Consider the following 27,200-nt stretch of genomic DNA (forward strand, 5'->3'; position numbering starts at 1 on the left):
GGAATTAAGATAAAACGTGTATTGAATGATCCTGAAAGTGCTTTCAAGAATCTCAACCTGGATTTTTCATACCTCAAATCATTATTCCGAAAACAAGAGTTTTAGCCATATTAGCGCTCATAAAAATAAAGTTTAAAAACTAAATCCTGAAACAGACGTACTCATCCGACCTCTGGCTGTTTTTAAATTGTTTCTTAAACTGAAACTTCTCGGATATCTTCAGCAGTTTCTAAATCGCGATATTTTTTTAAAATCTGAAGCTCTATGTATACCGTCTTTGTGCCCCGGTAGGCGGAGTCGTTAAAGAGTTATTGCACTTGCCTATAGAAGACATTATTTATGTTTGATTTTCATGTGTAATTTTTTTTATATTGAATAAGACATAAATGAGGGTCATAGAGTTTTTTTTGACGTGACAACGTCTAGTAAATCGATGAACGCCGGCTGCACGCACGAAAAAGTGTCCCGTTACGCACATTGTCCCGTAATGTTGTGTCCCGTTACGCTAATTGTACGCTTGCGCCGAATCTATCTCTCTTTCACTCGATTGGAACAACCATCGATTTGACTTTTTCGAGGCACATTAAACTTGAAACACTCCCATTCGTTTCCTACTTTTCCTATCATCGTCCTATCCTTAACAGAATAACACAGATTGGAAGAAGTTAAATAGCAAACATGTATAAAAGTTATAGTTAAAATAATCTCTTCGTTAAAGTAATAAACATATTTGAATTAATGAGTGCAAATAAAAGTAAATTTATCAATTAAAATGTTGATTTCATTTCACTCCTTCTTTGTATCCATACAAAATAGTGATAATTCGATAAAAATGATTCAATTTTATTCATAAAAGTATGCAATCATTTCATCAATGTTTTTTTATGACTTTGTCATGTTAAACTATCGTCCGTAAACCGACTTTACAGACAACCAATTTTTTTAAAGTTTAAAATACTTGGTACAAATATTGTCGAGGGACTATGGATGTGTAAAAAAGGGTGCTGTCTGTTAAGTCAGTTTACGGACGATAATTTTACGTGATAACGTCATAAGAAAATATTGATGAAAAATTGCATAATTTTTAATTTTCAAATATTATTTACAGTTTTAGCAGATTTAATTTAAATAATTTGTTTAAATATAATAACGAACAATTAGTTAAAAAGCCCGCCTTAACCTGTTTGATATTATAGAAGAGTTTTCTCGTACGGCGGTTGGCCGGTTCTTGCACGCTCGGCTCAGGCGGAACGTGTCAATTTTTTCGTGCGTGCAGACGGCGTTCGTCGATTTACCAGACGTTATCACGTCAAAAAGGCTTCTACCGTTAATATTCCAAAAATAAAAATTTTAAAAGGTCATATTTTGAAGTCCGATAGAGGCGCGTTTCCGACGAGAACGCCAGCCTGGCGCGTAGAGATGAAGATACTCGTGATGGGCCATTCAGTGTCGCCCCTAGCGTCCCCGCGCCTAGGCCTCTCTACCACGGCGCGCATACTGAGACTGATCTCCCGGGACATTGCACCATCGCGTCTGGCGCTTCCACAAGGCACGGAAACTTAACAAATGGCCACCAATGAGATTGCATCTCAAGGTAATGAAATATTAATTTAATTAAAACGGGTCGTTACCACAACGCCGAAATACCATAACGCCGAATTTCAAAATTGACCACAACGCCGACAGCTAGAAAACTGCTGTGTACCACAACGCCGAAATAACAACTGAATGAATTTGTGTGTGTTTCTTAAATGTACCTTAACGCCGAAATACCACAATCAAACCTAAACTTACATAACCTAACCTAACCTAGCGTAATATAACCTAACCTAGCCTATCCTAGCCTAGCCTAACCTAGCCTAGCCTAACCTAACCTAACCTAGTCTAATCTAACCTAACCTTTGTGGCAGTCTTGCAATGATATTTTTTGGCGTTAGTGTATTTCGGCGTTGTGGTAATTCGGCGTTGTGGTACACAGCAGTTTTCTAGCTGTCGGCGTTGTGGTCAATTCGGCATTTCGGCGTTGTGGTATTTCGGCGTTGTGGTATTTCGGCATTGTGGTACGTCCCCATTAAAACTAGCGACCCGCTCCGGCTTCGCACAGGTGCAAAGCTGATACTAAAAATACTACAGATTGTCTTTATATAATAATGATATAATAATAATAATTTTTTCTCTCAATTTAGTTTGATTATTACGGCTGTAGGCCAATCTCTCAGTATTGCTTAAAATCGCTTCGTAAATAAGCCATTATTTCTCGTAAAAAGTAAAGGATTAAAATTTGGTTATTGTGGGTTATCCCTAAGAGATAAACATATACCATCGCAAACTTTTTGAAGACCTTTTTAAGGTGTACAATACTGTAGTACATTATTTTGATCTATCTCGCAGGGTTCAGCCAGCGTTTGCAAAGTAAGCGCAAAAAAATATGTGTTTATTTACATCACATTAGAAACCTCTAAAATTAGCAGTGTTTCTCTACTATATTATGCATGTATCTATACATATAAACCTTCCTCTTGAATCACTCTATCTATTTAAAAAAAAACGCGTTGCGTAGTTTTAAAGATCTAAGCATACGTAGGGACAGACAGACAGTGGGAAGCGACTTTGTTTTATACAATGTAGTGATGATATATTTCACGTACAGTATTAACACGTATATTACAAAATGAACGACAAAGTAATAATAGAACACTAGATAACCCTGTGCTTGAAACAGTTGTTAACGCATGTAGAACATTAACAAACACGGCTACCACCTCGACCAAGTACTCGGGTCTTTTATTGGTCACACGGAGCGACGTAAACGGAAGAGCTCAGCATTGCCGAGCTTTAAAAAAATAAATTTAAAAAATCACTTCACCTAGCTCACCACCCTCCAAACACCACACCTAAATCACACTTTAGGGACTCAACTCACTTGCTTTCACTCCCCTCAACACAGACAATATACAAACACACACAACTAGAGGTAGTGGGCAGCTTTCCGCGGCCTGGAACTCGCTTGACGCAACATGGCAGTCAGGCGGAGGGGCTCGCTATAGCGATGATGATCTCCCCGGTCGCCTGGGATTGCGTCTTTACGCAATTTATCTGAGCATTGCCGAGCTGAAGACGTATACGGGTCCGTCTACGTCTGCGTGCCGTTGTATAGGTGCCATGTTTGGTTTACTCGTGTTGACAATCTGAGACGAGACGCGAAAACCTGTCGAGGTGAAGTCCATGCGCCTACTGTGGAACTAACTGGAGACATTTTAACTCCCTGGTTGAAGTTGGAGACTCGTATGCGCACAAGGACTCAAGCAAATGTGCATCAACCGATTGCGATGACGCCTGGACAAGAAAATAAACACAAGACTGTGCTCGGTGCATTTAAGATAAATGATAATGGATACAGACCGAAAAAATTCGCGGATTCATTCGGCGATAGGCTAGAATTCATATACATATACCTCTTAGATGATTTTTGCTATTGGCTTACTGTTCATCTGGACACATCTCAACCAGTTATAAACCCTCAACCACAGAAGGATCGAGCCGAGACGACTCACAAGTCGGCAGCCAATGAAGTTGCGTTATTTGCCCGAGTGTGCAGGGGAATGTGCAGTCTATCCTGAAGGTCATCGAAACCGCGAATTTTTTCCGTCTCTAATAATGGATTATTCTTGCTGAAATCTGCTTTTCTTGGAATTGTTGAAAGTATAGCCTAAACGTTATAGCCACCTAAAAATCCAATTCTTCCCACACTTTGGTTAACACGTCTGGAGTAATGGAAGCACTAACCTCTTCAATTCTGTGTCAGAACTCTAAAAATATCATTAGGTAGCGGCAGAACGTAGACACGATATTTTATAAAGCTCCAGAAGGAAAAAAACCCTGGCATTATATCAGGTGAACGTGGAGGCCAACGAAAAAGAGCTCTGTCGTCGTGACCACTAGACCAATCCAACGGTCAGGGACTTTGACATTTAAACTTTAAACGAAACGCCCGTAGAACCGCAATTAAAGATTCACTCTCAGCAAATTGCAGAACACAAAACACTTTGCACTCAAGAGTCGCCTTTTGCGTAAGTGGCGCCACAAGCGTGAAAACAACAAAGCAGTATTCGAGCATGTTCTGGTCTAAAACTGATGAGTTACTCTTAAATTGTAACCTTAATCCAAAACTCAACACGCTACAGTTGATACTGTTAAGAGTGGGGAAAACGGGTTCAAGGATAGCCCAATTATTTTTATACAGTTTTATTTGCATCTAATATTAATGTTACTAATTAAATCATCATCCCTACTTAATGTCTGTTCACAAATCACTATGTATCTGTTCAGTCCACAGATCACACTCTTCACTGAAGCTAGGCTCCCTACCCCGAACCTGTCCATACTCACAGTCACGCGCCACTCGGTCACACACACACGATCCCGTCGCTTCGCGTCTGTGCTGATCATCGAACTCACACTTCACTCAACTCGCCTCTTGGACCTTCACTCGAAACTCCCTCGGAGATCGGCGTCGCCGCTTTTATACCATTTAGCCCTCTTTCTGGAACTTACTGGAGTGTTCGTGACGTGTCGCGTCATCCCGAGCCGAACCGACGCATCCAGAACAAAGGCGCGTTATTTACGCCACTCCATGCGGCGGCCTCAGTAAGCCCACGGAATGCCCAGACCGCTAAGTTATAGATTACAGCACCGAGGAAGGAGGGCGCGGGAGCATGGGGGTTGCGAGGCGGGGCCGCTCTAATCCCGGAAGGTATGCGCGCATGTCGTCGTTGGCCGAACAGGGCCGCCAGGCCGCTCATGTACCTAGCGAGCATCGCGGCCTTGCCTCCCACGCTCGTAACAATTTAAATTTAAACCTTGGACATTATTTTATGGACATAATGTATTATGGCGGTGGCGCGTGTTACAGGCCTTCGTGCACATTTCGACGGCCTACTGCAACTGTACGCGCCAGAGGATCGAGGAGGAGTTGTACCCACTGCCTCTGGACGTGAAGGAGCTGCTGGCCGAGTTTCAGGCTGTTGACCGCAAGGAGCTGGACCTCGTTGCACCCAGGTGAGCGTCGACCAGCCACGGAGTCGATTGTCAGGAGACGGCAAGCTGTGATGTGTAGCTCAGGCCACTTCATTACCTCGCCACGTCCCAGCGAGTGTCATCCATCCACGGAGTCGATTGTCAGGAGACCGCAAGCTGTGATGTGTAGCTCAGGCCTTTTCATTACCGCGCCACGTCCCAGCGAGTGTCATCCATCCACGGGGAGTCGATTGTCAGGAGACGACAAGCTCTGATGTGTAGCTCAGGCCACTTCATTACTTCGCCACGTCCCAGCGAGTGGCATCCATCCACGGGGAGTCGATTGTCAGGAGACGGCAAGCTGTGATGTGTAGCTCAAACCACTTCACCTCGCCACGTCCCAGTGAGTGTCATTCATCTTCATTGTTGATTGTAAAGAGACAACATGCTGTGGCATGTATCTCAAGCCACTTCTTCACCCAACATGCCAAAGTCAGTGTCATCCATCCACGGAGTTCATTGTCAGGCTACGGCATGTTATGATATAAGAGCTAAAGCCACTTCTTCACCTCGCCATGTCCCAGTGAGTGTCAATCATTCCACATAGTTGATCTTAACCCTACAGTGCATAATGTATCATGAGTGATACATGAAATAAAAAGCTTCGTTCATATTTATTTTGGCGTTTGTAAGTCGCACTGCATACTGTATCATCGGAGATACATACTGTTCATTCACGCAGTTGCGTGTTTCCACGCTAGATGGCAGCATGTATTCTACATCGAAACGGAACAGTAGAGACTCCCGATTTTGGATTAAAGTATGAAATCGCAATTTCGCCTGATGTGTTTGAAATAGTTAATAATAAATTTATGCTATAAAAAAATTATTTCATCATCGTATTATATTTAAGTTTTTTACTGTTACTTACATTTACACCGACAACAACTACATATTTTACATAAACACGAAAATGTGTTTGTATCTCAGGTGATACAACATGCAGTTATTTTAGATGGCACTACTGCAGCTAATATAGGTGATTGCTGTTATTGTTTTGACTTGTTAGAATACTGTTGGAGCTGTTTGAGTGGAAAAAATTATGAATTGTTTTAGTAATTATTTTATAGTTTACAAATAATATTAACTGTCAGATTAATTTTATGAAAAATAAGCAAATATGTCGATATATTATGTTGACAAAGGTAGTAAAAGGAAGATATCAAATGAAGAGTTTCAGCAGCTTATTACACAGTTTCCTTCGGACAGTGAGGACGATTTTGAAGACAGCAGTGACATTGATGAAGTGAATATAGGTGGAAGAGTTGTAGAAACTTTAAAAAAAGACCACGGTAATAATGCAAGTGTTTCAGAATTAGAAAATCGTAATTTGTGTAAAGTGAATTTGCCTTCGACTTCGTCTTGTTCTATCCATCATTTAACAGAAAGACCAGCTTCTGTTCCAACAACTCTGGCAGTGGGCACAACAGATTCTCTTACAGCAATGGTGAGTACTGATTTTCAAGATACTCTTGCAGTACTTGATGATGAAGTTTTGGACCTCAATTTGCCGGTTACATCTAATGCAGGACTTCCTAGTATGTTTAGCGACTGTAACCCAGAAAGTTGACCAAATCAGCCAGCATCAAGTGTGTCGACTGTAAAAAATGCAAGGCATTCTTCTAACGAGGCAAAAAGTAAAGGAAAAAAGAGGAAATCGTGTGAAAGTGATTCAAATAACTCGGTGTTACCCGGTTCGAGTCCAGACAACATCAGTGATTACAAAAGAATTGTGTGGAGACAAAAAGAATTGTCTTTATCTTTACAGCAAAAAGAGTTTACTGGGACCAGCTCCCTTCCATCCAATGTTACTGATCTTGAGACGCCATACTAATTTTTCAAGTACTTTTTCACTGATGAGCTTATTGGAAAGATAGTTTCAGAAACAAATTTGTATAGTGCTACAAAAGATGTCAACCGCCCAATAAACGTTTCAAAGGATGAAGTTTCTCGGTGGTTAGGCATTGTTATCCTAACTTCTGTCATCACATTACCTAACATTAGGATGTATTGGAATGACACAGTGGGAGTTCAGATTATAAAGGACACAATGACACTGAATGAATTTGAAAAAATTCGATCTAATCTACACTTCAACAGCAATGCAGCTCAAATCACTGATCGCCAATCAGAGGGTTATGACAGTTTACACAAAATAAGAACAATTGTTGATCACCTTGGGGAACGATTTCTGTCAGTTCCATTTGAGGAATGCTTGTCAGTAGATGAGCAAATATGTGCTACTAAGGCACGACATCACTTGAAGCAATATATGCCTGCCAAACCCCACAAGTGGGGGTACAAGTTGTTTTTCCTATGTGGTATGTCTGGTTATGGATATAAATTTGAAGTGTATACGGGGAACGAAAATGATGCTGCCAAAAGATTGCCGGAAGAGCCTGACCTTGGAGCTAGTAGTAATGTGGTTGTCCGCTTGTGTAGGGAGGTCCCACGTCATGTCAACCACAAAGTTTATTGTGACAATTATTTCACCTCCTTGCCACTTGTCACACACTTAGCCAAAGAAGGGATACAGAGTCTCGGTACCATCCGAAGAAACAGGGTGCCAAATTGCAAGTTGTCATCAGATGACCATATGAAGAAAGTTCCCAGAGGAACAACTGAGGAGTACGTTGGGAACATTGATGGTGTAGATGTGTCAAATGTAGGCTGGAAAGATAACAAAACTGTAGTTCTTTTGTCCACATTTGCAGGATCCCAGCCTGTACATACTGTTGAAAGGTATGACCGAAAATTGAAAACAAATGTGAAAGTAAGTTGCCCTGACATCATTGTTCAGTATAACAAACATATGGGAGGGGTGGATCTACTCGACGGAATCTTGGGCCGATACAAAATCATCATGAGGTCAAAAAAGTGGTATTTTCGGTTGTTTTACCATTTGATTGACTTGTGTTTGATCAATGCATGGCTACTTTATCGCAGAGTATTGGCAAGCAGAGGAGAAGACACAGGGTACATGAAACTGGCAGAATTTCGCATCCAAACAGCAGTCACATTATGTAAAATTGGAAAAGTCACCATGCCACAGAGGAGAGGAAGGCCCAGCATTGCACAATGCTATGAAATGAAGAAAAAGAAAGGTCCAACTACTGTGATCCCACCTACAAATATTCGGCATGACCAATATGGACATTTACCAGAGTGGACTCCCACAAGACAGCGATGCAAATTACCTACTTGCCACTCTCTAACTTTTGTAATTTGCACGAAATGTAAAGTTCATGTTTGCTTCTGCAAAGAAAGAAATTGCTTTCATAATTTTCATACAAACTAATGTTTATAAGGATTATTTGTTTCCACATTATTTGCCTGGTATTGCAATCATATTCATAAATTGCAGTGCTATTTGATTTATATTTTGCGTAGTAACAACACTCACATGACATTTTACAAGTCTGTTGTATTGTTGCAAACAGATTGTTTGACTATTCTGTACTAGTTATTTGTAATATGAGTCTTGTGTATAGCATTGTAGCCTAATTAGTGTGATGTTTTATTGTAATTTGTTTGATCAAAGTACATATCGTTCAAACATTGCAGTCATATTCACAGTGTGATGGGATTTTAAATTTTTCATATGTCAGTGACAACAATCATTTGACTTTAGAAAAATCAGTGGTATTGTTGGAAACAGACCTACAACTACACGTTTATGTGTGTTTGTAATATGTATTTGTTGTATGCTGTACTTGAAGTATGTAAAATAGTATGATTTTCTATTAAAATACATCTGACTGGTACATAGCCCTATTGTTCCTGCATTCACAGTCCAGGATTATTTATTTTTTTCGCATTGTTATCTCTCAGTGACAACGATCATTTGACTGTACAATGAGTTGAGCCAATGTGTGAAAGAGGTTTCTCAATTTATTGCCAATATCTTATTGCTCTATGTAGGCTGTAAGTATCTGTATGCATTGTACCATAAGATTTTTGGCTTAATGTGTCACTACTAGTGTTTATGCATACTGTATCATGTATGATACAAACCATTTTTTTATTAAAAAAAACTAAAGTTTGTAACCAATATTTTTTAAAATATTTTTCTGATGATAAATAAACATAAATTTACTTTAGAAAATTTTTTCAATTGAATTTAAAATGTCATGCACTGTAGGGTTAAGGAGACGGAATGTTGTTATGTGTATCTCAAACTACTTCTTCACCGTGTCTAGCCAAAGTGAGTGTTATCCATTCACAGAGTTGATTGTAAGGAGATGGCATGCTGTGAAATGCAGCCCAAGCCACTTCTTCACCTCACCATGCCAAAATGTGTGTCATCGATCCATGTAGTTGATTGTTTGGAGATGGGATGCTGTGACATTTAGCTCAAGTTACTTTACCTCTCAATGACCAAGTGAGTATCATCTATCCACGGAGCTGATTGTAAGGAGATGCCATGCTGTCAAGTCACTTCTACACTTCGCCAACACCGTATTTTTAGGAACTGGAAAAATTTGGGGTTTCGATGACATTCATGTTAGATTTCACAGTCCTCTGTATACTCGGGAAAATAATTGCATATTATTGGCTGCTGACTTGTGAGTCATTACAACCGGTTTGCCTGCGATTCGATACTTCTTTGGTTGAGGGTTTCTCGTTTGCCCAGAGTCGTCCAGATAAACAGTGTGAAAATAGCAAAAGCACTTGAGTACATATTTGTATTTGAATTTTAGCTTATCTCGAAATTAATCCACGAATTTTTTCTGTCTCCACATGTTTTCACGCCCTAAAAATTTTGGAAATAGTGCTTGAGCATGTCTGAGGATGGTTGACAGACATTAAACACACATTTTAAAAAAAAAAACAGTTTCTACAATGCAGTTACTAAATTTCACCCACAATTTTGGGCATTTTAACCACTATAGCACAGACAATAGGCTGTAAAAAAATTAAGCTTCACACAGTTACGATGTAATCATGCCAACCTGGCCACTCCCTGCCTTTCTCCTTCTGAGCTGTCGCATTCCTGCCTGTCACAGCCATAGTCCAAGGTTGAACAGAATTGTGAGTTTACCATGGTCATTGCTGATAAACGCTCAGCTAAGGGCATACCCACATCAAAATAAAAAAGAAAATGAAAGAGGGGCAATTTTTTTTAATTCAACCTCTTCTGTGATTTTATAGTGTCCAGCAAAATCATTACAAGACAGACTATCAGCCAATGGATGCATGCACCAGTTACAGCTTGGCTGTAATCGGCTCTACATACATTATTTTCCAAAAAACCAGAATTTCAGTTATTCATCGTTCTTGGTATTGGCGTAAACATGGCAAACCCGAAAATTCTGGAACTTCATTATTTCATTGTGCATGGTAGCAATTAAAGAAAATCCAAGGAAAGTCGTGTTTTTGCCACAGTTCCTTCTTCAACTAATTACTCTAATGTTCCTCGCATTTATTTATAACGAAAATAGATAAACTGAATTACTCGTCAGAATTATCATGTCTATCAGTGTTTTGTACGACATATCTTGTGTTTATCACCATTTGGCTGTTGGTTGTGTACACGGCAGAATAATTTTTTCGTAAACTCCAGTTTGATGAATTTGGTTCATCTATGGATCAGTTGGGTATAGTTCCAGAGCAACGAAAATATTTCTTCTAAACCTTGTTTAGAAGAAATTTCATTTTATTTTATTTTTTCATTTCCTAGCTGTATAAAAACAATGATAATGTAATATATACTTAGGTTTCAACAAATGAAACTACACCATTTAAAATAATAAATTTTACATTTGATATCTTTGTTTTTAATGTTAGGATTCACTTAAAACGTTAGTAAATATTAGTTCAAATGTTAAAAAAAAAATTCAAAAATTGAACTGTGGATAACATTATATATAAACTGGATTTGAAGACAAAATACAATTGGTCTAATTTCACAAAAACCTTTTTGATCTAATGGACTTACATGAGAATAGCTATATTGTTACGAACACAGACAGGACCGCGACACGCGCCAGGTTTGGAGCTGGCTGGCGGCCCTGCACGGCCACTGGTGTCACGTGCCGCCCGCTGACATAAGACATGCCACGCGTGCCTGGCCGGATTATAAGAGTCGTCGCTACCCCCTCCCCCCCCCCAGGCACTCCACCCACTTCATCCTTCTATGGCGTGATAATTTACCTAGCGAACCAAAGACTCGTGAGTGTGCCATTAGACAAGTCATGGTATGCACTGGGTACCATACATAAAGTCTGGAAAAAAAAGGGCAGATTACTACAACAGTTTAGGTAATTGGACACCTCCACCAGAACTACGACAGTACTTGCGTGGGACAACGCTGTGTCACAATTACTAAACCGAAGAGTCGCCTAACCGAATTGTAACACCCCTCGTGCCTCAAAATTGAATTATTTTAAAAGGAGCCTTGGAAACTTGCTGGATAAAAAAAGTTAAAATAAGTTGATTTACCAGAGGCGACACGAGGTGGGGAACAAACAAAATTTAGGAACTTCCAGAAACAGACAAGGAGGAAGTTGGTGGATCGTTAAAATCAATAAATAAAAACTACACGATTAACTTGATCTATAGTTTCCTGTTTTATTTGCCCTGATGAAGTATTTTGTTTCCATTATTTTACACACAAAAGGTTTTAACAAGTTTCAAAGATTAACAAAAAGAGAAACGAAAATGGGCTAGCCCGCGATTATTTAAAACAATTTACATTCTTAGTTTGAAATATAAACATTTGCATTATAAGTTTCACACCCAAAATTGGATGGATCCGATGATTACATTGATAATTAATTCTATTCGTTCTACATGTCCTTGAGAAAAACACTGGTCGCTGGTGGGTTGGTCATCCGCTTAAGATAGTTCGTAGCTAGGTGAAGGGGAAATGTTGAATTTACATTACCACCCGGGGTCTTCAAATGATCACGTCGGGTAGTCGAAAAGTTTCTTCTAATGTGACCCACGGAACAGGAGGGGGGGGGGTGGCCACGAGATGAGAGCAATCAGTCTCTCCCCGTCATCGACCCTGTCTGCAACAGTCCAAATCAAAACTGATTAGAACTTGTATACAGGCAGTCTATGGGGCAGAAAATGGCCAAAAAAAAATTAAGGAAAAAAAAAGGGGGGGTCGCGAATTATCACTCACCAAAACAGGGGAGTTGCCTAGCACTCTGTAGTCGTGGAGTCAGCCAGGGTCTGGAGCTCGCGAATTGCGCGGCAGGACGCGGATGATTTCTTCATTTCAAAAAAATTAAAAGCTAAAAAAAAATAACTATTACATTGCAGACGGACTAAACTACTTGAAAAAGATTATAGGGATAGCATCCCTCAATTAGGCGACTACATAGTCGGTTGCGGCCGGATGGAAGTTTTGCAAAGTCTCGTCGACTCGCCGATAATCAAACGGTCCGTCTGCAGTCGCGGCGCGAAGTGTCCCGCGGAGAAACGCGTCTCGTAATTAAAAGTAAAACTTGAATCAAAAGTGGAGGGGAGGACTGGGAGTCCGGACCGAAAGGTCCCGAAGTTCCCCGAGTGAGGGCCATAAAAAAAACTCTGATTGAAGTCTCGAAGCTGGTAGCATTGCGTCGACTTTAGCGCTACCTGTTGAGGGCTGTCTGAAATAAAAAAAGAATCGACTCCCCCAAGCCGTCTGCTTAAACCAAGGGTTAAAGGGCGCAGTCTAGTGCTACACTCTGGCGGCCTACAGGGCAAGTTGGCTGGGTGGTTAGCGAGTTTGCCGCTAGGTGTCGCGGGGTGGTCCATCCTGGCACACACATTTTTTTTATTCAAGGCATCCTGGGAGACGGTCGCTGTCTGCTGGGGTTTCTGACCTGTCATTGGCCTTAGGCGAATTCTTAGAACTGAAAGAGAGGGGGGGGGGAAAGTGCATCGACGCTGAGAACAAGCGTCCATGACGTGCTTTTCGAGGAGAGAACCTAATACGTATTCGTGACCAGACTTACTTCTCTCAGCAGCTCTCTGAGAAGTAGCGGCTTGCAGCCCAGAAGCTGCTCTATGCAGTTAGGGTCACGAAGAGAAATGATATTACAGGCTTGAGGCGTGACTGAAGGCGGGGGAAAAGGTACGCTGTCTGCCAGTCAGGGATTAGGCCAGCAAAATATCCGATACGCCGATGGGAAAGGGGCTTCAGAGCACTGAGACAAAGTTTAACTCAGAGGAGTACACCAGACTAACAAATTAAAATTACACTATAGTAGAGCAAATAAAATTTCCACACAAAAATTTAAAATCATAATAAAAATTTAAAATATATCGTGTCGAATTTACTAATTAACGGCACATACTTCCCCCCTGAAAGACGGAGTCAGGGTGGACCACTTGAGCCACCAAAAACCTGGGTTCGAGAAACTTACCCTGTACCAGGATCTACTGTAGTAAACTACTTACATATAAAAAAATATCTTGATCAAATCGAAGGTATATTATAATTAATTAATTAACACTTAACGATGACTGAAGTAATGAGGAAAGTTGATCTCAGATGTTGGGAATGGTGTCACGTGACAAAACTCTAAAGATGGGCACTGTGAGGCGGGCCGAAAAGCACTGAGGCCGAAACAAGGGAAATGCGTCCTGGAGCACTCAGTGACTGATGGGGATTGTAACCCCTGTAAATGGGTATGGTAACCCGTAACTTACAAAATATATTTGGGAATAGAACCCCTGTACAATTGTCTTTCCATAAAAAGCCGAAGGCATTGGGACTTTGCCCTGCACAATCAGGCCATGGAGAAGACGGTCAAATTTGCTGCTTCCCCGAAGGTAAAACAGATCCTCAGTCCCAGAGTGACACAGGGCCTAAGGGTAAGATTCCCTTGGCGGGTTTATAAATTATTGGGGTTGGAACCCTAAAAGATCAACAATCCGTATGAGTGAATGAATTTAAAAAAATTAAATATTCGACGAATTTAGAAATTTTAGCGCATACAACTCTGATGTTCAATATAACTAACTAATATTTATTATTTGAAAGTTTTCTGCAAACAAAACGATAAATTAACGACTCTTCGCACTCAAATTTAAATTATTTAAAGAAAGGTAAAATGCAATAAACCAACAATTATCAATCAAAAGGGTTATAAATTATCATGGAGCGGTTAGATCTTCCATGACTGCTGATAGGTTTCACACTGCCTGAGAGGGGGTTTGAACATAGGCCGTCCAAAGGTGAGTGCTGGGGATCTAACCCAGTAACACTCTATGGTCATAGGATTTTTCACCTAGAGGACCGAGTCTCGGCTCGTTGGCTCGTAGGACCCTTCTTTTGCGCTGCTCGTTGGCTAGCTTGACCTAGCTCCTATTTAAAAAAAAAACACATAAAAGAAACCTGTTTGCCGTCTGGAAGTCACGTAGCTCTTACTTAAATAAACAATCTCATCGATAACGATGTAAAACAAATACAATTTTGGGGTAGAATGCAAAAGAAACAAAAAAAATGGCTAGATGTGACAGCTTCTGTGCTCAGAATCTATGTACGTCGCTGTACATCACATGTACGTACAAGGAAAATAAAGAAATAATCACATAAAGGTTTTAACGCTAAATCAATTTAAAACAAACTACAAACATTATTCTTGCTTAATTTACGAATTATGATTATTAAAAAAAATTGAACTTAATCAAAAATTAAATAGATAAAATCGTCGAACAAAATTCATGAAGATTAAAAAAAACTGTCAGAGAAGTATTACTAAGTTAAAAAAAAATAAAACAATTTACGGCAAGCAGCTTGTTCAAGACTGAACTTACATATGGAAAAATTAAAAATTAAAGTATCTTAAATTATATAGAGTGTGCTAGCCTAGAGACGGGATGCTTAAACGTACCCAAATTAATTTAGTGGACCCCTCGTTAGAGGTTGAAAGGATTTCACCACTCTCGGTGATTACTATAAACATTACAATGAGGCTAGTCACCTCGTAGGTACTTAATTTCGGGAAATACGTATTTTAATATGCTTGATTATATTATCATTATTTTATCACTATATTATGTTTTCAAGTATTATTACTTTAATAATGTAAGACGTGAAATTCTTATAAGGCAAATGTCTTTCAGTATAGTTTGAAATCATTATTATGATGGGGGGGAGCCCTTGATATGTAAATTAAAATCTATATTTAAATATCATGTGCGTGTTTACTTTTTTAGGCTACTAACGCCATTACTAATACTCTTAACTTATAGTTATTTGTTCATATGTAAATTTAATAATAAAATTTAAACACATTTAGCTGACTACTGCGGGACAACAGTGGAAAACTATAAACTTATTTGACTCTCAGTCATAAAGTAACTACGGCGGGCGGAGATAAACAGAGCCCGGCGTCACGACAAAGACGTCAGCTGTGGTCACCCCTCGAAGATAAGCGGGCGGCAGAGGCCGCTCGAAGAAGGAGGGGTGGGGGGGGGAAACAAACATGACAGCTCCCATGTGGCTGTCGGGACAAGGATGTGAGCGGAACAGTTGCTCACGTAAAAATTTGCTATGGTCCAGGATTAATTGGACAAAAACAAAAAAAATATACGTCGCGGGCATTCGTCTCGCGCTACTGGGAAAGTAAGGGTCCAGGTGAGATTACGGTTGGACACCCCTATGAAGGTCGTACCGGGCGCACGGGGCGCTGAACTGAACCTGAAGCCACGGACGTGAGCCGTGAGAGATAACCGGCACGTAGAGACGGGGGAGGGGTGTCTGTGGCCTTGTGTGTGTCTGCGGCTGCACCGTGGCAGGGAAAACAGCTGTGGCTTGCTGAAAGACGTCTCGCGCGCTACGCGCTAGCCTAAGTCCAAACGGAAATTTAACTCAAGATAAATTATAAATTTTTTTTTTTTTACTCAATATAACTACAGGGTGCACCAGCGATCAGTTTACAATATTATTACAAAATTGCTATTATCAAAAATTAATTTAAAATTTTTTTTTTACTTTTATTTTTATTTTAGATATGCTTATATTATTCAGGTATGCCTATAGACCAAGGAAACCACGCTCTGCTACCAAGTTGTAACACCACTCGTGCCTCAAAATTGAATTATTTTAAAAGGAGCCTTGGAAACTTGCTGGATAAAAAAAGTTAAAATAAGTTGATTTACCAGAGGCGACACGAGGTGAGGAACAAACAAAATTTAGGAACTTCCAGAAACAGACAAGGAGGAAGTTGGTGGATCGTTAAAATCAATAAATAAAAACTACACTATTAACTTGATCTATAGTTTCCCTGTTTTATTTGCCCTGATGAAGTATTTTGTTTCCATTATTTTACACACAAAAGGTTTTAACAAGTTTCAAAGATTAACAAAAAGAGAAACGAAAATGGGCTAGCCCGCGATTATTTAAAACAATTTACATTCTTAGTTTGAAATATAAACATTTGCATTATAAGTTTCACACCCAAAATTGGATGGATCCGATGATTACATTGATAATTAATTCTATTCGTTCTACATGTCCTTGAGAAAAACACTGGTCGCTGGTGGGTTGGTCATCCGCTTAAGATAGTTCGTAGCTAGGTGAAGGGGAAATGTTGAATTTACATTACCACACGGGGTCTTCAAACGATCACGTCGGGTAGTCGAAAAGTTTCTTCTAATGTGACCCACGGAACAGGAGGGGGGGGGGGGGTGGCCACGAGATGAGAGCAATCAGTCTCTCCCCGTCATCGACCCTGTCTGCAACAGTCCAAATCAAAACTGATTAGAACTTGTATGGGGCAGAAAATGCCCAAAAAAAATTTAAGGAAAAAAAAAAAGGGGGGTCGCGAATTATCACTCACCAAAACAGGGGAGTTGCCCAGCACTCTGTAGTCGTGGAGTCAGCCAGGGTCTGGAGCTCGCGAATTGCGCGGCAGGACGCGGATGATTTCTTCATTTCAAAAAAAAATTAAAAGCTAAAAAAAAATAACTATTACATTGTAGACGGACTAAACTACTTGAAAAAGATTATAGGGATAGCATCCCTCAATTAGGCGACTACATAGTCGGTTGCAGCCGGATGGAAGTTTTGCAAAGTCTCGTCGACTCGCCGATAATCAAACGGTCCGTCTGCAGTCGCGGCGCGAAGTGTCCCGCGGAGAAACGTGTCTCGTAATTAAAAGTAAAACTTGAATCAAAAGTGGAGGGGAGGACTGAGTGTCCGGACCGAAAGGTCCCGAAGTTCCCCGAGTGAGGGCCATAAAAAAAACTCTGATTGAAGTCTCGAAGCTGGTAGCATTGCGTCGACTTTAGCGCTACCTGTTGAGGGCTGTCTGAAATAAAAAAAGAATCGACTCCCCCAAGCCGTCTGCTTAAACCAAGGGTTAAAGGGCGCAGTCTAGTGCTACACTCTGGCGGCCTACAGGGCAAGTTGGCTGGGTGGTTAGCGAGTTTGCCGCTAGGTGTCGTGGGGTGGTCCATCCTGGCACACACATTTTTTTTATGCAAGGCATCCTGGGAGACGGTCGCTGTCTGCTGGGGTTTCTGACCTGTCATTGGCCTTAGGCGAATTCTTAGAACTGAAAGAGAGGGGGGGGGGGAAAGTGCATCGACGCTGAGAACAAGCGTCCATGACGTGCTTTTCGAGGAGAGAACCTAATACGTATTCGTGACCAGACTTACTTCTCTCAGCAGCTCTCTGAGAAGTAGCGGCTTGCAGCCCAGAAGCTGCTCTATGCAGTTAGGGTCACGAAGAGAAATGATATTACAGGCTTGAGGCGTGACTGAAGGCGGGGGAAAAGGTACGCTGTCTGCCAGTCAGGGATTAGGCCAGCAAAATATCCGATACGCCGATGGGAAAGGGGCTTCAGAGCACTGAGACAAAGTTTAACTCAGAGGAGTATACCAGACTAACAAATTAAAATTACACTATAGTAGAGCAAATAAAATTTCCACACAAAAATTTAAAATCATAATAAAAATTTAAAATATATCGTGTCGAATTTACTAATTAACGGCACAGAATACACTGTGGTCACTTGTGCCTCCGCTTTTTAACCAAAGGACAGAAAACAAAGGAAAGGAAATTGTAACTAGCAAAAAAATTTCAGTATTTAAAGACTGTGCAGTTATGAAAATAAATCAGTCATGTAGATAACACTTGACAGGTCACGCATCAGAACTGCGGGCAGTCAATTTCCCATCTCAGGATTTAAATGGTAAATGGTAGATTTGACACGCAGTTTTAATAAAGTTCAATAAAGTTGTGGGTAGAACTGGGTTCGTATAGGGATAGCCCAATTACGTTTTTCAACAGTTTTATTGATTTCTAATATTTGCATCACTAACAAATAATCATACTTAAAAATGCCTAATCACCAATTACTCGCACTTAAAAATGTTTATCCCCAAGTCATTCTGTGTCTGTCAAGTTCCAAAGTCCGCTCTCCTCACTGTGCCGCACTGCTCGCGGAACTCGTCGCACATTAATGCAATAAATTTTCGCCGCTGCAGAAAACCCATAGGATGTCTCTCTAACACTACAGTCTATCGAATGGTTGCTGCCTCGCATCCAAATGAGCACGGTTGAACTATCAAGATGCTGAAGAATGTAGAAAATGGCAAACAAATTTGACTTATCATTACCGATCCTGAGCATGGAAACTTATCCTGGCTTGCCTCAAAGCGTATCAATTGGACAGTAAAGTCTACCTTCGATACGGAAAAGCCAAGCTACATCATCGTCGGGATTCAGACCGGAAGACAGCTCAATGGAGGAGTGAGCCGCTCCGTATTCGATAACTAATAAGTAATGTAAAATATATTTTTAAACAGCGAAAGCCACCTGTACGTTGATATGAACATGGACTTTGAAAACGGAAGATTTCTTCTCGCATATCTAATGTATGCCAAGTTTCAGCAAGCATATTGTGGTCGTGGACAGTCATCGATGTTGATTTCAAGAACAAGACTCCGTTAATGGTGTCTGATGTTTCCAAACAGGATGATCGAATAAACTGAAACATCATCGACTGTAGGATCGAGATATCGCTCCACCAAACACCTATGCTTTTTTTCTGTTACTTCACGATCGGCTTGGATCGTAAAATTGCCGAGACAAGGTTCTGAAAATCTGTCCTGAATACTGTTTCGTTTGCGATATTAATTTAGTTGTGACCAAACTTTGCTAGCGTCAAATGTACTGCAAACTACAAGGTTTCCAGAGCCAGAATGGATTCGTGCTCAAGGAGATTGGCGTTACCTTTCCAGGACGATGGCAGGACTATGACCTGCACTTTCCTGCCTCCGTATCCCTGGAAATTATTGGACGAAAAATGTTAACATTCAAACGAAAGGCTATGCAAATACTACCATGGCCTGGAGTGGGACGAAGGTAAATTTCTGTACCACCAAGTGAAAAACAATCTAGATGATTTGCTACTGCAGAATCCGCGTGGCATTATTTATGTCGTCTAACCTATGCAGAAGAAATGTCTGAGCAAATTGTGTGAAACACAACCGGCAGACCGACTATGACTGTTCCTCCCTTCAAAAGCATAGTGCAATGTATGGCGTGCAGCCACACGACAAGTTTGAACGAGTATATACCTGTACAAACTCGCAGCTAATGCGGAAATGGCACTATCAGTGTGAGTAAGAGCCTGCATTTATAAATTGTGTACTACAGTTTTTGCCTTCAGTTGTCGTCCGACTTTCAATAAGATGTTTTCATTTCATCCCGCTAACGTGTGCGTGAGTGTAAGACCTAGCTTCAGATGTGTCGAGTACAGCTACTGGGATGCTGGATATGCGCGCACATATACGGGAACCTGTGATGGAGTCGCTCAGCACTGACAGTTTTCGCTCGTTCTTGTGTCCAACGAACCGACTCAGCAGCTACTAGATTGCTGTGAACCTGGAAACTGTGCCATCTATCACATGAGACTGCACACAATCCTTCCAGCCAGTATCGACGAGGTAGTCATCTATTCTGCAGGTACAACACCAAACTTGGATGTGTTGCAACCTGTTGCGATTTGCGAAGCATCTACACAGATGCCCATGCCCAAATAACGTGTGTCTCGACGTAGTTCAGTCAGTGATCCTGTCTCAATAAGCACCGAGACAAAGCCAAGTCGCAGCCATGGTCGCAGACGTCCATGTCTCAACGAAACAGTCGTTACCGAAGGTTTTGTCGAAGATGTCCAGTCGGATGCCTGTGTGTCTGAGCCCGATACCTGCGAACCAGTTGCAACTGTAATCGACGAACCAGTAGGAACCGGAGTTGACGAGACAGCACCCACAGTCAATGTGGCAGTCTGTGCATCGTTAAAAACTTTGCTTACGAAAATGTGGAAACTTAATATATATTTGTATATTTTTTAAAAATAATTTCGTGAAACTTGAACTGAGTTTTGTTTATAGAGTTTTAAGGTACCTGCAGTTTAACCAACTAAAAAAAATATTTTTTAATAAAGTATTAGTTTTGACTCATAGTACACCAGCAACCATAAGTATATAAGCAAGTTTCAAATGACAGGACCCTAAGTCAACCTCTCACCATAGTATAGAGCTGATAGGCTATCTTCAGTAAGTGTCGTAAGATTTAGTTGCTGTTACAATGTCGGCTTTGATGGACATTCTACATTCGATGGTGCAGACCACGATGACAGCGACGTTGATGGAGTCGGAGATCCTAATACCGACTGCAGTGGAGGCAACAGAAGGTGCTGTTTCATCGGCTGAAGTTTCGCCAACAACATTGGAGATTTCAACGAACGACGTACGTTCATCGCACCAATGCAAATACTGTAATGCATTATTCACCACAACTTGAAATGTTCGTCGGCATTATAGATATGTAAAAACATAGATTATTGATATTTTCACTGTTATAAAGTGACATATATAGAAATATATTGATATAGGTATACAGAGGAGAGAGAAAGAGAGAAAAGAGTGATATAGAGGGAGGAGATAGAGATATATAGAGAGATATTAAAAGAGGTATAGAGATAGATAAATATGTAAATAGAGACAGATATGCTTAGAGATATATAGAGAGATAGAGATGTATAGAGAAATAGATGGAGCCAGATGTTTTGTATGGGTGTACCAACTTCAAACATATTACCAAAAATGTTGAGGCATTGCAACACATGCCGGGCATTAGCTAGTTTAAAATAATAAGGGTGTGCACAGCAGGCCGTGTACACGAATGTGCACACAAAACGGGTTTATAATCAAAATCTTACTGTTAATTTTAGCTAACTAAGTTTTGCGATGTGTCGGACATATGTAGATAGAGTTAGCAATTAACTATATTAACTACCTACCATAAAATTATCCAGTGACCTCTGACTAACAGTTTGTGAACAATTATGTAAAATCTTTAGTTAACAATTCTAGCTACCAAATCTTTTATTCTTAATTTTTTATATTTAGATTTATTTATTTTCTAAATAATAACCATATTTTAAAATAAAGTAGTGTAGGAATTACCTGAGCATTGTAAGAGCTCTACAATTTCTTGCAACAATATGCCTGGTAAATATAAACAGTTCTCAAGTCCCGCCCTAAATTGCACCCTACTCTTCTCTCATTGACTGTTTCTCCACTCCATGCATATGTAACAGAAAAAATAAAAGGTTATTTCCCTCCTATACGCAGGATCTATCGCATGCACACGACCCTACTGTGTGTTGTTAATCAGTAGGTTTGAAAAAATGATGGTCAAATCTTGTGCACACAACCTACAGTTACTGTTAATTTGTTTGTTTTTTTTTCCCTAATTTTGAACTGATCCTTATTTTGTTGTTGCTTTTCCCGACAGGTTTCTGGGCAAGTACCCGAACACTTACGTGTACACCAAAGCGATCGCCGAGAACGTAGTGAAGGAGTACGCCGGCGACCTGCCAGTCGGCATCTTCCGTCCCGCCGTGGGTGAGTGACGAACTGTTGTGTGGAATGCAGGGTTTTTTCGGCATGGTCTTCCTTCCCCACCCCAAAGCACACCACCGCAGAACTTTTCACCCTTTTCCCTCTTTTTCTTATCTTGTCAATAATTATTAATAATAAAGGAGAAAGTTTGTCTTTATTTCGCTTAGTGTGGATACATCGAGGAGTAGAGCTGTGAAATTTGTTATATGGAATCGGCAAAGGAGATATGTTTGCACCCAAAGAGATTTTTTCAAAATTACACTAATTTTTTTCAATTAAATTTGATCGTTTTCCCGATAATCTCCATGACAATGGCTGTAGCATTGCTAATGCTTTCTTCGTCTCCATAGCGATGGGATGGCCATAGCATTGCTTATGCTTTCTTTGTCTCCGTGGCAACAGCTGTTGCATTGTTTATGCGTTCTTCATCTCCGTGGTAACAGTCGTTGCATTGTTTATGTTTTATTCGTCTCCTATGTTTTCTTCATCTCCGTAGCAACGGCCGTTGCATTGTTAATGATGACCTATTCGTCTCCTGGCAATGGCTGCTGCATTTTTGATGCTTCATTCACTTTCGGTATTGTTGGTTAAATAAATGCAAATTTGAAGGCCCTTAGAAAACTGCTGAATTCAATATGGTGTTCAATATGGTTTTTCAATATCATATTTATTCTCGAAAATATTGATTGTAACAGTTTTTTTTCTTCTGTGTGTTATGTTTCATGAGCTGCTTTTCTAAATTCCATTCAGTTATTTATTTATTTTTTTTCATTCGAGGTGCAGTATTGGTGTTCCTACAAGACGAGGTAAATGTACTAAGCAGTGCGAGTGTGTTCTTCCACTAAAAGGCCGTAGCGAAGCACGTGTGCAAAAGGGAGTAAATATCAACTCAGCCAGCGTGGCAGGCTTTACCTCGGGAGGGGTACCAGGAGAACTGCACAATGTGTATGAGGTATGTGACTGCGGCTCTGGATCGTCTCTGACAGACTCGGACCTCAGAGGAAGCTCTTCCCACCACTGGTCGTCGTGAAACTCGTTGGCCAGGTCCGGTTGTCGGGAAATCTCGTCGGCCAGTTGGTTCTCCCTGCCTGGAACATGCTCGACAGAGTAGGAAAAATCCTGGAGCACCATGGTTTAATGAGTAAACTTGGGCCTCCAGCCCTGTTCAGAGTCCAGCCAGCGCAGGCACTTGCTGTCTGTATGCAGCGTGAACGGGTGACCCTCGAGGTGGTACTAGTAGCACTGGAGGGCCCAGACCACCACAAGGCACTACTGCTCATTGGCGTGGTAGTGCCTCTCAGCTGGGCCGAACTTGGTGCTTGCGTATCGACGAGTTTCTGTTCCTCGTCGCTCACCTGGTAAAGGACCGTGCCCATCCTATCCTGACTGGCATCAGTCTGGACGAAGAGTGGGGGGTCGGGCTTCAGGCGGGTCAAGGTGTGGCAATTACGAATTTGACATTGTGGAAGGCCCCATCCACTGCAGCTGTCCACTGGAACTTGGTCTTTGGGTGTCAGGAGGTCGGTCATCGGGGCGGTGACTGACGCGAAGTGTGGGACGAACGACCAGAGCCAGATCAGCAGCCCCATGAGTTTCTGGAGCTGCTTCCAGGTGCGCGGCACCGGTTTGTGTTCAACGAGCTCCAGCTGCACAGACTGTGCCCCAGGAACTCAATTTCCTCGGCCTCAATGTGACACTTACTCGGTGCACAGGTGAGGCCATGTCTGGCCAACAATTCGAGGACCAGGACCAAATGATGGGCATGGTCCTCCCACATACGTGACCAGATGATCACTTCATCAAGGTAGGCCATGGTAAAATTAACAATATTGCCATCCAAGCCATGGACCATCATGGTCTGGAAGGTAGCGGGGGCATCCATCCGCCCGAACAGCAAGGCGCAGAACTGAAAATGCCATTAGGTGCCGTTAATGCTGTCTTGGGGCGGTCAGCGGGACTTTCTGGCACCTGCCATTAATCGGATTTGAGATCAATTATCGTGAAGATCTTAGCATCTCCCAGGCCGGCCAGGACATCGGTAATGTTTCTTAGCAGTGGCGGGGCTGGAATAGTGAAGCAATTTATCGGTTTGAAATTCATGCAAAAACGTAGCATGCCATCCTTTTTGCTAGTCACCGCTGTTCAGCAGTTATACGGGAAGGTGCTGGACACGAAGACCCCATCTCACAGCATTTCGCTTATCTGTTCTTGTATATCTCCCGGGGCCCAAACTAAAACACCACATACGGCGGTTGATGTACAACCATCGGGATGGAGTGTTCGGTTCGGTGATCGTCGTGCGATGTAACTTATCAGAAGCAGCGAAGACCTGCAGTTGGCTCACCAGCACTCAGTTTATGAGACCAGTGTACTCATCTGGCACATTGTGCCAAAGATCATCCAGGCAGGTGACTGAGCGGGAGTAGGAGGCGGAGTTCGATGAACTCCATAAACTGTCCAACGGTTTTGCGTTTTGAGGTGCAGCCGACCGGCACAAACCTCTATGGTGGCATCCACCTGGTCGAGCCAAGGAGCCCCAAGGATGAGCTCCTCCCGCAGGTTGGACACCACGAGAGCTTCTGTCTGACTGACATGATTACTGATGTTAAGTCTAACCTTAGTGATGCCCTCCACCATCGTGCTGGTGCCCCTAGTGGCCAGCTGCACCATCGCAGGACAAGGTGTTACCTCTGCCTCGGGTACGAGGTGTGCCGCGACATATTAATGGCTGGCGGCAGTGCCCACCAGTGCTTTTACGGGTACAACAGCTGCTGCCGGGGTCGCTGGTGACGTTCCACGAGTGGTGGCGCTCGGCGCGAAACAGGAGCGAGGCCCATCATGGTGGTGGGCTGGCCCCACCATCAGGCGAACGGTGCGACATGACTGCTCAGTAAGTCAGAGTGCGGGGCCCAGCTGTCTCTCTGCCCCCTAACGACCGTTTCCCGATGGCATGGGGTGAACTTCGTCCACCTACTGATGGTGGCCCTGAAGGGACACTCGCGGTGCCAGTGTTACACTTCAAATGGGCAGTATTTGCAGCGGGGAGGCTGCTCTTCGCGGGCCGCCTGGCGTCTGCAGGGCGACGTCTGCTGCTAGGCACTCACACACTCCCAACTCGTTACCTGTTATCGGTGTTACCACTAGTTGACGCAATACCTCAGTGGCATACACCAACTCCAAACTTGTTATCTCCATCGCACACATGCACTCCTAGATTGTTACCTCCATGGTAGGCAAACACTAACTTTTGTAACCTCTGTGGTTTATTGTTCTGCGCGCAGTGATCGGCACACGGTCCGAGCCACAGCCGGGCTGGATCGACAACATCTACGGGCCGACGGGCGTTCTGCTGGGAGTCAGCGTGGGTCTGTTGCGTGTCGTCAACATCGACCCTAACAACGTGGCCAACATGGTGCCCGTCGACATGTCGGTGGGCGCGCTCATCGCGTCCGCCTGGGAGGTGCACAGCGTGCACGGGTGAGCGACCACGCCTTCCGCAGGGTTGGCAATGCTGCAACCAGTGGCGGACCCATCAGGTTCCTTGGGAGGGGCACGTGACCGGGCAGTTGTGTACCTCCCAGTTAAATAGCCAATCAGAAATGTTAAATTGTCACTTAAAAGATTATTTTAAAACATTTTTGATGCCTAAAAAGTTAAAAAAAAAATTGAATACAGTGCAGTAGCACTAAAAAATTTAACAATTTTTACAAAAAAAACTGTAACATACTTCAAAGTCAAGATGTGGTCTGGAGTAAATTATTTTTGCTTTCGCTCCAGTTTTGTTTTTGGGGGAAAAAATAGTGGTAGGGCGTAATTGCCTCCCTCGCTTCTCTCTTAGGACCGCCACTGGCTGGGACGTGGTTGAAGTTACTTCCTATCTAACCGTCGCTATGTTGCATTATCCTAAACATCGTGTGTATGCTGCTTAGCCATACCCGATGATGGTTAATTAGTAATGAGATTTAGAAACAAAACCCACCCTATTCCCTTTGCTACCACTTAAAGCTGAATATTATAACTTCTTGATGAAATTTGGATCAATTGGCAGAAATGACAGTCCGTGTCTAATATTGAAAGAAAAATAAGAAAGATTGTAAGGAATAACACTGTCTACAAAATATTTTGAAAAACTACGTCAGTCATACCCTCCCAACACTTAAAAAATATTTTTGGTACATCTTGATGAAATCTTGCACACTTGAAATTCAAAATAAGACAAAAATTACTGTCTAATTTCTAAAATAAAACAATATACTTTAGTACTAAAATATCATTCTCTAAATAAGTCTTAAAAAAGATTTTTTAAGATTCTTAAAATCAATTTAATGAACTCTTATAAAAATTAAACCATTTTTTACTGTCAAATTATGAATTTATTTGAAGTAATGTGCAGAAAAACAAATTTTAAGTTAGTGCTAGAATAATTGATTGGAAGTGGGGTTAACAGTAAACCTAGAAAATGTGTGCTGGGCCGAAAAACCGAACATGATTTTAGTATTCGTCATTTAGGAAGAGCGAAATAAAATGAACGAGGAAAGAATAGTACCCGCGGTCAACTTCTCTGAGCAAAAAAAAAAATTTTGAAAAGCATCATGAGATTTATTGGTAGGTGGGTTTATTTCAGTCACTTCTTCAATGCCGAATTGTTTGCTCCTTTGAATAATTTAAAGAAGAAAGGGGATACTTCAGATGGGATGAATAACAGAAAAAAGCAATTAAGGAATTTAAGTATGCTATTTCCCACCCTCTGTGGTGGATCTGCCAGATTTAGGCAAAATGTTTGTGGTACCGGTGGACGCAACAAGTCCTGCGTTACGAGCTGTTTTATTGCAGGAAGCAGGGAGTGGGTTGCAACTGGTCATTTTCATGAGCTGGATGCTTAATAAACATGAATGAAATTACAGCATAGGTACATGAAAAGGAGACACTGGCATACATTTTCACTGTGGAACACTTTGAATGTTCCTTAGTTTCTTCAAGCATAATTCCTTTGACCTCGGCACCAACAACCAAGCTTTTACTTGGTTACCCCCTCCCCCTCTTGACGCTCCAGTTAGGATAAATTGTCAGGTGGATCATGCACCTATACCGGTTAAACTTTAAAGCAAGCACATCAGGGGCAAGGAGAATGCCGTGGATGTTCGATTCGGAGGAGTTTGAAGCTGTTTTGGCAGGACCAGAGAGGGGTATTGTAGAACGTGTAATGTATTGCAGGAATTTCCCACGATGTACAAGAAAATGCAGTGGTGGCAAGTTCAATACCAAAA

The 27,200-nt window shown here is 41.6% G+C and overlaps 1 protein-coding gene across 1 annotated transcript in view; it reads left to right on the forward strand.

Moving 5' to 3' along the window:
- The first annotated feature begins 1,419 nt into the window (after window positions 1-1,419).
- The window catches only part of LOC134540915 (fatty acyl-CoA reductase wat-like), a 43,669-nt gene continuing 17,888 nt past the window's right edge, over window positions 1,420-27,200 (forward strand). Inside the window, exons 1-4 of the mRNA XM_063383988.1 lie at window positions 1,420-1,549; window positions 4,866-5,058; window positions 21,827-21,936; window positions 25,215-25,410. Of these exons, the coding sequence (XP_063240058.1) occupies window positions 1,420-1,549; window positions 4,866-5,058; window positions 21,827-21,936; window positions 25,215-25,410 (629 nt within the window). The remainder of the gene's footprint in view (window positions 1,550-4,865; window positions 5,059-21,826; window positions 21,937-25,214; window positions 25,411-27,200) is intronic.

This window comes from Bacillus rossius, chromosome 17, assembly GCF_032445375.1.
Source record: "Bacillus rossius redtenbacheri isolate Brsri chromosome 17, Brsri_v3, whole genome shotgun sequence".
Lineage (NCBI taxonomy): Eukaryota > Metazoa > Arthropoda > Insecta > Phasmatodea > Bacillidae > Bacillus > Bacillus rossius.